The 12819-nt window shown below is 49.9% G+C and overlaps 1 protein-coding gene and 1 long non-coding RNA gene across 2 annotated transcripts in view; one reads left to right on the top strand and one right to left on the bottom strand.

The window, feature by feature from the left end:
* The window catches only part of LOC147009723 (protein sidekick-2-like), a 956293-nt gene that overhangs the window by 65677 nt on the left and 877797 nt on the right, over positions 1–12819 (bottom strand). The window contains exons 37-38 of the mRNA XM_085861602.1: positions 2443–2635; positions 2092–2229 (exon numbers count right to left, since the gene is read on the bottom strand). Coding sequence (XP_085717728.1) covers positions 2092–2229; positions 2443–2635 — 331 coding nt within the window. The remainder of the gene's footprint in view (positions 1–2091; positions 2230–2442; positions 2636–12819) is intronic.
* The window catches only part of LOC147009725 (uncharacterized), a 138459-nt gene that overhangs the window by 48509 nt on the left and 77131 nt on the right, over positions 1–12819 (top strand). The gene's annotated exons all lie outside the window — the stretch shown is intronic.

Here is a 12819-nt window from a genome sequence, read left to right as displayed (position 1 = left end):
ATGGCATTGAGGTGGACAGCGCCTCGAGTTTAACCGCCACGGATTGTTGTTATTGTTCCATGACACTACCATCCAATCAAATCCCATACTAAACCTTCACCCCTCCTTGACAGGTATATCCACTAGTTTTTAATAAATAGTACCGGTGGATGGTAGATAAGTGTAGGCTTCCCTTGAAGTTCATTTTCAAACCGACTTTACACTCATCGTTTGAGTAAGTTTCTTATTTCGTCAAAAACATTTCGCTGAACTTCAGGTAATTTTACCACTCCAGCAATGACAAACAAATACGAGCATTTCAGGACTTTAAACTTGATGTTCAGTGTTTAAAAGGTGAAGAGCTTGAACAATCCCAATAGGATGGCATCCATGAGGAGGAGGAAATTGCTCATGAGGAAATGGCTCGCTGAGTGCGGTGAGAAAGGCGGGGCCATTGTTGTGACGTCGCTGGGACCCAGAGTGCCCCAGGAAGTGACATCATTGCCCCCAAGCTCAGTGGTTGTGTGTGTGTGTGTGTGTGTGTGTGTGTGTGTGCGTGCGTGTGTGTTAACTACACTCCGAGCCTTAGATCCTGTAAAATAAAAAAATAAAACAAACAAACAATGCTTTTCACAGATATTAATCGCAGAGATAAAAGTTTAAATCGAAAAACAAAGAGATGGACTTTTTCACAGCTCATTAAATTATTTTATTTTTCCAAACAAAGGTAATTTTTACCTCCACCACCGAAGGTGAAGGAGGTTACCATGTTTTCACCCCTTCCTGTTGGGTGATCGCTAGACGACCCTTATTCTCGGGTTTTCCGTCTGTCTGTATGTCTGTTTGTTTGTATGTAATGGATAGCTCTGGAGGCCAGAGGAGTCAACCGATTTTGATGAAACTTGACTGATAGGTTCATACCAGGATCGAGTTGTATGCTTTTGAGCACTGTTGCTATGGACGCCACCGTTGCCTAGCAACGGGACTTTGAAATTTTTGAAAAAATCCGAAAAACAAAAATCGGTTTCTGCGCTTTTATGCGCACTATAATCAACCTCTTTGTCAAACATTTTCAGCCCAATCCGTCAAAAACTGTATGACTAGTATGCAATTATAGTACTATACGCTTTCATCCCAACGTTCGCATTGGGATTCCCTAATGTAGGGTTAGGGAATTGAACACAAATGATGAATGGACAGTTGCTCGTCATGTTCCTATATGGAACAACGAACGGCAAAAATGCCATCTGATGTGTTATCTTATCTACATATTTCAAATTCACCTCAGTCTAGCGACCACCCATGTCACCTAACGGCTTGTCTGTTTGTTTGTTTGTCTGTGTGCAGGATATGTCAAGAAGTTGTGGATGGATCGAGATGAAATTTTTTGGACAGGTTCGGTGTTTGATGAGGACGATCTGCTGATTAGATTTTGGTGCAGATCCGAATCCAGATCAGACTACTAGAATTTTTTTAAGTGATTCTTCACCATTGAGAGATAGGGCCAAAAACAATATACGTATCACATGATATCTCAAAAAGTTGTGGATTCGGATGAATCTCGGTGGACAGGTTGGGTGTGTTACGACAAATTGATTCGATTTTGGTGAAGATCCGAATCGAGATGTGGATGTGAGAATTTTTTTTTTTTAGGCGATTGTTCACCATCAAAACTGATATAGTACTGTATAGCACGATATTTCAAAAATGTATTGGGCCCGATATGTTCTCGTGGATCAGGCATTACGTGGCAGAGGTATGCGCTCTGCCGAGTGCCCTTCTAGTTCCTTTCCTTATTTATCAGAAAAAAACAGCTTGTGGTGCATTGTTCAACAGAGAGAAGGGATCACCTACTCAATGTTTAAACTGGCAGTAGGTAGCTTTGATTGCGAACACGGATCACCTGCTCAATCCGCATAATTACCTTCTCCCATGCCCACGTATTAACTTGTATTTGTGGGAAAACAAAAGACTGCAAAGCGCTGTTTGCATTGCGCAAGATGACAATGTGAACTATAAAAGCGAGAAACTTTGACGATTTTAAAATGCCGATGGCCATTCAGCACAAAGTCAGAATAACGAACCGAATACGCACATTCATGGCAATCTCACCAGGTACATGAGCGATTGGGTGGTAAAGTACATGATAACCTTCAAGGAGACCATTTGGTTGAGCAGGTTCTCCCCAGGAAACGTTCAGCGATGATGTGAGCACATCGGCGAAGTGTAGAAAGCTTGGAGCAGACGGAGCTAGAGGGGGAGGAACATGTGTAAGGTATATGGTGGCCATTTTTATATCCTACTGTATCAATGTATGCAGTACTCACACACTCTAGTTCTTGATCTACTTGAAAGGAATACAAACTACCGTTTCATTTCACACCATACATTATATCTTGTCAGAAAGAATTTGCTCTGTCATGCTGTCCCATCATGGTCCGACCCATTTTACTCATCACTTACCAGCGGGTAGTGTCCGCCCAGTGGCAATGCTGCTGGATGGGCCTTGGCCGGCAGTGTTGTATGCAATGATGCGAACAGAATAGCGGGTAAAGCCCTCCAGGCCTTTGAGACGCACGGACGTTTCAGGGAGGTACAGAATACGGATTCTCTCGCTTACATTCCCATCATGCCTTGGCACCGCCTTGTAAAACACCTGGGTCACAAACACAAGGCAGGGGTATCATTATCTTCGTCGTATATGCATCCTCACCCTTCTTAGTTAATAGGAAAGGAAAATCATGTTTTTCATTGATTCTTCAACTTTCGTTCTCCAACTCATTGCTGAAGATAAATATCCTCTCCCATAATCTTTGCATTTTGTACTTCAACTCCTTCGATTTCCTTTCTCTGCCCCATCTGCCATTCTTGTGGCTACTTGAAGTACTTCACCTCATGACCTTCCTCAATCCGCAGTCTCAACTTGAGTTTATCAGCTCTTGGTAGGACCTCGGAAACTAAAACGTATGGGCATGACACCGCCTTGTTATAAACGGCCTCCTCCATCGTTAGTGCAAAGCTACATTAAGATTAATTTGAGAGAAAAGTCTTGATCAGTTGCCATCAGGCCAACAGGATGTGGAAAACGGAGGAAAACGGAGGAAAACAAAGATCATTTGTTCGGTGAGCCAAGTACTGTCTTTTCCTTCAGCGGAGAAAATCACGTTCACACGTCTTCAAGGAAGATGGAACTGTCAGCCGTGTGGATGCGGAATTGGATCATCTGAGTTTCATCAGAAGAGAGGTTTGGTTTGGCAAGAGGTGGTATATGTGTGTTTATCTTGCTCGACTTTATTCAGTTCTTGCCCCCGTTTGTCCATCCCTTCAACCTCTGTCTGAAGAGCTTCTTGGGGCCAAATGTAGTCATTGACTCATCCTTTCAAAATATGTCTTCCTCTCTCCATGCTGTCTGCTCATTTCCACTAATTATCCTCCTGTTCTGCTTGTGAAGCACATATCCTGCCGATCTAAACTTTACACTCTCGTCTTTCATGGTGACAGCCCACCTACTCTTGTTCTCGCATTCTGAGATCTATACTTTTTTTCATAAATAACCTTACATGCCACATTCTTGTCTCATTTCTCATTTCCGGTGTGCTACCCCTCCTTCAATTACTACTTAGCTATATTGAGAGCCTGAGCAAATGTGAAAAAAACATATATATATATATATTGACTTGTTATAATTTGTATCTGGATCAGCAGCTCTGCTTTCATTTATTCGTGACCATAACAGCAGTCATGACCATAAAACTCAGTCGTCAAAGACCTGAGTGCAACACGGATGCCATCCTTGTTTGGAGGTAATGTGTCGGCATAATTTATGTGTACGGCATCAGTGTCATGTCACATCGAGGGGCCTTTCATTGAAAGTGTGCTCCTTTCATTCAATTTATTATTCCTGACTGCAAATCTCCAAACTGGTGATCAGCAGGGCAGAGACAATGTGTTTGTGTGGAAGACAACACTTGTTGCTAACAGGTTTTGCAGTAAGTGCTGTGATGAGACTCAATCTGTGGCCAGCTGCTTTGGCAAGTTAGGGATATATATATATATATATATATATATATATATATATATATATATATATAGATATAGATATATATATATATATATATATATATATATATATATATATATATATATATATATATGTTATATATATGCTTTGTCAAGTTAGCGGGATATATATATATATACAATCTGGCCTCACCAGTCATAGTCAGTGGGGTAATAGTAGCCAATATATATATTGTTGTGGTTGACCAAATTCGCAAACCACCATTCAGGTCCCTTAGGTGAGATATCTCGGTAAGTATATGTGTAGTTAGGCCCAAACCCGTTGTCCAGAGGGAATAAATGCCATTCATGAGGGCTGCGACTCTTCAGGATAGCCGTTTTTCTTTTACTATCTTTATTTTGGACCAACCGCCATTATTACCACCACCAACCACGTCTCAACAGCCATCACAACAACAACCACCAATCACAACGCCGCTTCACCACAACCGCCACGACCTTTACCGTCACAACTCGCCACCATCGCATCACCGTCATCTCGCGCCACTCGTGGGCACCGATGCTGGACTTGTGTAGGGCGCGCACCGAGCAGCGTGTTCAAAAGCATCGCGGACTTTCCGCAGAAAAACGGATCAAAAACGACTCACGCCCACTTTTGTTCCGTCCAATCGGTGAGCGAGGGGCGATTTGGCCCCGCCTCCAGGGCGTTGGAGGGCGGTCGCTATATGCAAATTCATGGATCAAAAAGCATTCACGCCCACTTTTCCTCGGGCCAATGGGGAGCCAGCAAGAGAGGTGAAAGGTCGGAGGCAGAGGGTCAAAGATGAAGGAGCGAGGCCACGGGGGATATAAGGGGCCGCGTTCGTCAGTCGAGGCAGTTCAGTTCGCAGGAGGAAGAGTTGAGTTGGAAGCGGAGGAAGAGTTGAGTTGAAGTGGCAGTTCGCAGTTGGGAGTTCGCGGAGTCGGAGTGAAGAGGACGGAGCTGTGGAGAGGCGGCGGCGGAGAAGGCGGTTGAGGGGGTGCTCGCGTCGGATTCGGGGAACTGCGGAGAGAAAGGCCGGCGGCGCGACCGAGGTCGTGGTGGAGACGCTCGTCGCGAGACCCGCGATTTTGTGAAATCCTCCTTTCCCCGAGCATCAGCAACCCCCTCCTGTTTCCCCCCGCGCTGAGATAGTGCGACAAAAGGGGGCCCCCTTCCCACCCCCTACCAGACACTGTCCGCGAGGCCCGCGGAGTTGAGGCACCACCGCCGCTCCGCGTCTCATCATCAGACGGGTAGGCCAGACACGGTCTCGGCCCCAGGCCCGCCTACCCCCTCATCCTGGAGGGTGGTTCTCTTTTCTTTTGCTTTGGGAATGTGTGTTGTCGGCGCCGTCTGTGAAGTAAAATTGTATAAGTGTTGCCGTGTGCTCGCGTAGTCGGTATTAGATCTGCATTGTTGCATTTGCTTTTTGTCTTCTTCTTTTCCATGTGCTTTTGGTGGAATTGTATATGTGTGCTTTCCGTTCATCGTGAAATAAATGTGCTTATTGTTGAACTGTTTTCCCGCTTCGCTTCGTCATTTCTTTCATTGAATCCCCATCTTGCTTCACGTAAAGGGTTGGTCGTGGGCTAAGACGCCCGATAATTAATCGAACCGTCGAGGCCGACGAATAACACCGCTCGGTTATCCCGATAGTACGGAACGGGTCGCTTAAGTGGCCCGTGTCCGAAGTCGACCTGCAGCGAGGTGCGATCGCCCGGTCTACCCTCCGTGTGGGTACTTAGGTAGGTCGAATTTGGCGAGCAACCCTATCCCACGCGGGGGCCGATTGGCTCGATCGCGGTGAGACCGAAAGGTCCACCCGTGACTGGTTCCCGGCGTTAGTCCGAGAGGGTCACGACTGGATTGTCCGTCCGGTGGGCGACGTGCCGCGATTCGAGTTACGTGGCCGTCAGCACGCCGGCGGGCGCGAATCCGCAACACTGGTGTCAGGAGTGGGATACAAACCCATCGCCCTCCTCACGGCACTGGTAACGGAGAACGGGAAAACGGGCTCTCCTGTCTCCGGCTAAATTCACGGGAATCGGTCCAGGGGTGAGAGAAGCGACCCCCGATTCCCTCCAAATTACGAGCGATTCAAATTAACCCTTTAAGAGAAGCAAGATGGCGTCTCAAGGCGAGCGGGAGCCGGGGGTATTAGAAATGGATGTAGAATGTGTAGAGTCCATGGTCCAGGATGGAATCCCCGTGCAGGAAATGTTGATTGTGCAGGAACACGGACTCGCCCAACTGAACCCAGAGCCCGAAATGGGTGCGGCAGCGGCCGCGGTGTATGACACCTCCCCTCCCCCTCTCCACCAAAACCCTTCCCCAACCCCTGCCGAAACGGCTCACCCAAGCGCACCCGACATGGCCCAGCTATTCACCATGCTGGCACAAATGAATGCGGAAATGACAGCAAGGATGGATGCGAATACACAAAAGATGGATGCGAATGCACAAAAGATGAATGCGGAAATGACAGCGAAGATAAATGCGAACATGAACGAAAAGATGGATACAAATACAAATGAAATGAAAAACGAAATAAACAAGCAAATAAACGGAATGGAAGCAAACATGAAGGAAGAAACGAAAAAGCTGCGGGGTGAGACGCAGAACATGGGCCGATGCCTGCAGGCGGGCATGAAGGCCGTTAGCAGGGAACTCAAAATGGCGACTCCACGTGTTGGAGCGAACAAGCTGGAAGGGGGTGCAGCGGCTGACAGGCCCGCGGTGGAGACGGGTAAAAAAATAATTCGGGGAACGTGTTGGGCGAGGGTCGTGACGATGACCGAAAGGGAAAAATTAAATGGGGAGACCAAAACGTGTGAGACGAGACACGAGGTGACGACAACGGAAATAATAGTTGAGACAAGGGAGGTAAAGGGTGAAGAGTTGGCAGAGACACGGGAGATAGGAACGATAGAGGGAAGACTACACGATGAAGACGGGGTAAGTGACGCACACACACACACGGAGGTAGTGGAGGACAATGGGGGTGAGCTCGCGGAGCGTGTAGGGACCCAGTGCGAGCACCTGGATGGCCTCCTCCAGGAACGAGGGGAGGCAGTATGCCCCCTTGAGGCGAGTCACGACCAGGTGAGTTCGGTCGTGCTTTGCGAGGTCGAGGGGAGGAGTGCTGTGGACAGGTGCACGGAGAGCTTGGGGGGTATAGAGGCCCCGGAGACCCTTGTGGGGACACGAATCCCCAGTGTGGTTGTCCCTGTGTGTGTGGTGCAAGGTGTGAGTGCGTCCCCGTGTGTGGAAGCGACCCCGTGTGTGAGTGGTGTGGTGGCGATGGTGCCGGAGTACGTGCTTCCCAACACGCGGAGTGTGGATGAGGCACCGCGGGTGAGTGCCCCCGCGTGTGTGGGTGAGGCACCGTGTGTGAGTGAGGCCGTGTGTGTGGATGAAACGGCCAGTGTGGATGAGGCACCGCGGGTGAGTGCCCCGCGTGTGTGAGTGAGGGACGGTGTGTGGATGAGGAACCGCGGATGAGTACCCCCGCGTGTGTGAGTAGTATGGTTTGTGTGAGTAGTGAGGCACGCGTGAGTGAACGGCCGAGTGCAAGGGAGACCGTGTGTGTGAGAGAGCGGTATGTGAGGGAGATGTCGGTTGGCATGCGGGAGCACGCAGCCGCGTCTCCCGGTGTGAATGTAATGGAGTGGAGTGTGAGCGTCGTAACACGCAGGTGTGCGTGGGTGGAATGGCGACGACGGCGACATGTAAAGAAAGAAAGCCGAGTAGCGGCTGTAGTTGTTTCGGGGACCGTGCCGGGTTCACCCAGCAGTGAGCACGAGGTCCGTGCTGTGCAACGCACGAGACCACCACGTGCTCGCTTGCGAGAGTGAAGTCCCGGTCCGGAAACGCACGCGGTGGATTTGCCGATCCCGCGGACGGACAAAGTTTAGGCAGGACTACGGATTTGGACCGGACGGGTTCTCCACGCGATCGTGTGTGTTAAGCTCCAACGGGCAAAGCACATGTGTTCGCGTGGGGAACCCCTCGAGACGTGGGGCTTGTGTTTTTTTTTATGCGCACGGTGACGCCATGGCTGCACGTGGGGTTGGAATCCGGCAGGAGGGGTATCCCTGCCGGATGGTACCGTCCAAGGAGGGACGAGGAACACGTGCAGCTGCATGACGTCACGGGCAGGTGCAAAGTGCGCGAGCTCTGAGTTGCCGCGCTGGTACTGCGCATAAAAAAAAAAAAAAAAAAAAAGCAAGCCTCACTTTCGGGTGCACAGGATTCCTGGGCAAGGGGTGGAAGACCCCCTTGACCTTGGCACAGGATGGAAACTAGTTAGGGGGAAGGGTTAGCTTAGTTAGACCGACTTCATGGGGCAGGGGTAAGTCCTCATGGAGTCCGTGGAATGGATTAGTTAGAGGGATGATAGCGAGATTTAGGTTGGGAAATAATTTTTGGGATATTTGAGGACATGGACAGACTTGTGAATGCGTAGAGGGGACGTAGTTTAGCTACGTAGTGTTAAAAGGAACGTGCTGTAGTTTAAGGGACGACGTGGGAGCACGAGTTAGTTAGGGGATGCAGATAGAAGGATGGCAGAGTTCAGTGGTGTGTGTGTTGAAGAGTTGGTGAGTGAAGTGGAAGCATGTGCTTGTTGAGTGAGTGAGGCCAGCGGGTCTGTGTGTGTGGAGCGAATGGGGAATGTAAAGTGCGATGAGTGATTGGGGGGAGGAGTGACTCCCGCCCAAGGGACCCCGGGGTCAGTATAAAGTGAGTTAGGGGGTTAGTTAAATTTAAAAATGGAGGTCGTTTTGTTGTTGGTGGGAGTGTAGGCTCGAAACCCGTTTGGAGGGGTGCAGGAGCCCTGTTGACGGGCTGGGAGCGTGGCTGCGAAAGGTGAGTATCGCTGAGTGGGTACCCCGGGCACCAGGCTAGTCGGCCGTGGTAGGCCAAGGGCCCATGGGGGGCCGGGATAGCGTAGTGGGCACGGGTGCGCCTGCTTGGTGCGGGGGCCCGGGGCGCCATTAGCCGCGTGGGCAGTGTTGTGGGCATGGGTGACCCTCGGGAAGGGGCCTGGGAGGCCAGCCTGCCACGTGTGCGTTTCAGGGGAGGTGCCATGGGGGGCACTCCCCGGTGTTTAGGGAGCTGGTAGGCTCGGAGGCAGTGTAGTGCCCGGGGGTGCCATAGCGGGAGAATCGGCAGAGGGTCGTGCCTGCCAAAGGGAGCCACGTGTCCCAGCCATGAGACCGTGTGAGGGCACGGAGAGAAAATTGGGGGGCGAGGCCCGAAATTGTGAGGACACCAACACAGGCGACGGGAATCTGGGTTGTTAGAACCAATAGTATAAGCGAGAGGCGCTTGTTGAAAGCCCCGGGGTAGTTTAACAGTTAAATGGTTAGGGTAGATTAGGAGATGTACCCCTCGGCACCATCCATCCCCTCGCTGTCGTTGTGGGCCGCTGGACCCACTTTGTGTTATAGATCGCTGAACTCTGGGGAGGCCATCCTGAGGCTTGAGTTGGGCCTCGACACAGGACGTTAGCTCTCCCTTGTTCCCCTCCGGGAAGGGAACGTAGGGGTTGGGAGTAGGCTAGGTGACAGGATAGGTTAGCCGAACAAAGACGATAAAGGGGGTTAGGGGACGATTTATAGTGGGGAGTTAAAAAAAAAAAATTAAGTTGGGGCTAAATTGGGGTTTGACAAATTAAGGGAGTGGGTATGTACAGTGACAGGCAAAGGCGATAGGTGGGAGGGAGACAGGTAGGTAGGTCCGAGCCCGCCTTCCAAGTGGCCAGCACCACCGCACTCCCTCCACCAACCTCCACGGAACGGCAAAGGCTGGCCAACTTCATCTGCAGCTGCTGTGCTGCAAGGCCTGTGCCGGCTGGATCGTCTGCAGCTGCTGTGCTGCAAGGCCTGTGCCGGCCAGTTCATCTGCTGGCTGTTTTTCTTCAAGGCCTGTGCCGGCCAGTTCATCTGCCGGCTGTGTTTGCCTGCAGCGGCCTTCTTCTGCGGGCTGTGTTTGCCTGCTGCCTTTGCCATGCCATGCCCACTGCCCACGTTCACCAGCCCCGTTCAATTTTGCTTTGCCCCCCCCCCCTGTTCATTTCCATGTGCGCCAGGATCCGCAAGGCAACAGTTTGCAAGCTGCGAGAACTGCCCTGTTGGCAGCTACAACACGGGCCTGCAGTGGCGGCCCGTGCACCGTGTTTGCGTCCATCCATTCACCCATCCATTTGTAGTGTTCATTGCGTGTGCCACTTGAGCTGGCACGGAGACTGCATTTGTGCAGCCCATGCACCGTTGTGGTTCACTGCATTCAGTTCAAAAAGGAAGGCCTTGGACTGCGTGTGAGCAGCCAGCCACGTTCCCTGTCACCTGCATTGTTTTGAGCCAGAGACTGCATGCGAGCAGCCTGGCTCCCTGTTAACTGCTTTCTTTTTGCAGAGCTCATTGATCCTGGGCCATGGTTTAGTGTAAAATTTGTAAGTTAAGGTTAAGATGTACTGTAAATATGAGTGCGCCCCCGGCATGTTTGTCTTAGCGCCGGCAATTTTATTTAAGTCGTCCGTGTGAGTGAGTTTGTTTAGGTAGTTACTCAGCCCTTAGGTTATTTATTTTGGGGACACGAATACCATGAATGTCGCACTCAGGGATCCGTAGGTAAAATGTACTAGGGGAAAACTACACATGCTGGCACACGAAAATTTGACGACTCGGGACGAGTCTGTAAAAAGGGGAGGGGGTAGTGTTGTGGTTGACCAAATTCGCAAACCACCATTTAGGTCCCTTAGGTGAGATATCTCGGTAAGTATATGTGTAGTTAGGCCCAAACCCGTTGTCTAGAGGGAATAAATGCCATTCATGAGGGCTGCGACTCTTCAGGATAGCCGTTTTTCTTTTACTATCTTTATTTTGGACCAACCGCCATTATTACCACCGCCAACCACGTCTCAACAGCCATCACAACAACAACCACCAACCACAACGCCGCTTCACCACAACCGCCACGACCTTTACCGTCACAACTCGCCACCATCGCATCACCGTCATCTCGCGCCACTCGTGGGTACCGATGCTGGACTCGTGTCGGGCGCGCACCGAGCAGCGTGTTCAAAAGCATCGCGGACTTTCCGCAGAAAAACGGATCAAAAATGACTCACGCCCACTTTTGTTCCGTCCAATCGGTGAGCGAGGGGCGATTTGGCCCCGCCTCCAGGGCGTTGGAGGGCAGTCGCTATATGCAAATTCATGGATCAAAAAGCATTCACACCCACTTTTCCTCGGGCCAATGGGGAGCCAGCAAGAGAGGTGAAAGGTTGGAGGCAGAGGGTCAAAGATGAAGGAGCGAGGCCACGGGGGATATAAGGGGCCGCGTTCATCAGTCGAGGCAGTTCAGTTCGCAGGAGGAAGAGTTGAGTTGGAAGCGGAGGAAGAGTTGAGTTGAAGTGGCAGTTCGCAGTTGGGAGTTCGCGGAGTCTGAGTGAAGAGGACGGAGCTGTGGAGAGGCGGCGGCGGAGAAGGCGGTTGAGGGGGTGCTCGCGTCGGATTCGGGGAACTGCGGAGAGAAAGGCCGGCGGCGCGACCGAGGTCGTGGTGGAGACGCTCGTCGCGAGACCCGCGATTTTGTGAAATCCTCCTTTCCCTGAGCATCAGCAACCCCCTCCTGTTTCCCCCCGCGCTGAGATAGTGCGACAAAAGGGGGCCCCCTTCCCACCCCCTACCAGACACTGTCCGCGAGGCCCGCGGAGTTGAGGCACCACCGCCGCTCCGCGTCTCATCATCAGACGGGTAGGCCCGACACGGTCTCGGCCCCAGGCCCGCCTACCCCCTCATCCTGGAGGGTGGTTCTCTTTTCTTTTGCTTTGGGAATGTGTGTTGTCGGCGCCGTCTGTGAAGTAAAATTGTATAAGTGTTGCCGTGTGCTCGCGTAGTCGGTATTAGATCTGCATTGTTGCATTTGCTTTTTGTCTTCTTCTTTTCCATGTGCTTTTGGTGGAATTGTATATGTGTGCTTTCCGTTCATCGTGAAATAAATGTGCTTATTGTTGAACTGTTTTCCCGCTTCGCTTCGTCATTTCTTTCATTGAATCCCCATCTTGCTTCACGTAAAGGGTTGGTCGTGGGCTAAGACGCCCGATAATTAATCGAACCGTCAAGGCCGACGAATAACACCGCTCGGTTATCCCGATAGTACGGAACGGGTCGCTTAAGTGGCCCGTGTCCGAAGTCGACCTGCGGCGAGGTGCGATCGCCCGGTCTACCCTCCGTGTGGGTACTTAGGTAGGTCGAATTTGGCGAGCAACCCTATCCCACGCGGGGGCCGATTGGCTCGATCGCGGTGAGACCGAAAGGTCCACCCGTGACTGGTTCCCGGCGTTAGTCCGAGAGGGTCACGACTGGATTGTCCGTCCGGTGGACGACGTGCCGCGATTCGAGTTACGTGGCCGTCAGCACGCCGGCGGGCGCGAATCCGCAACAATATATATGTATATATATATATATATTTATATATATATATATATATATATATATATATATATATATATATATATATATGTGTGTATATATATATATATATATATATATATATATATATATATATATACATGTATGTATATATATATATATATATATATATATATATATATGTATATATATGTATATATATGTATATATATATATATATATATGTATATATATATGTATATATGTATATATATGTATATATGTATATATATATATATATATATATGTATATATATATATATATATATGTATATATATGTATATATATATATATATATATATATATATATATGTATATAT

The sequence above is a fragment of the Eptatretus burgeri genome, chromosome 17 (genome assembly GCF_056783735.1).
Source record: "Eptatretus burgeri isolate ZD-2024b chromosome 17, Ebu_testis_v1, whole genome shotgun sequence".
In the NCBI taxonomy this organism is placed as follows: domain Eukaryota; kingdom Metazoa; phylum Chordata; class Myxini; order Myxiniformes; family Myxinidae; genus Eptatretus; species Eptatretus burgeri.
Note: the sequence above shows the minus strand (reverse complement) of the source record. Positions and strands in the feature narration are given on the sequence as shown.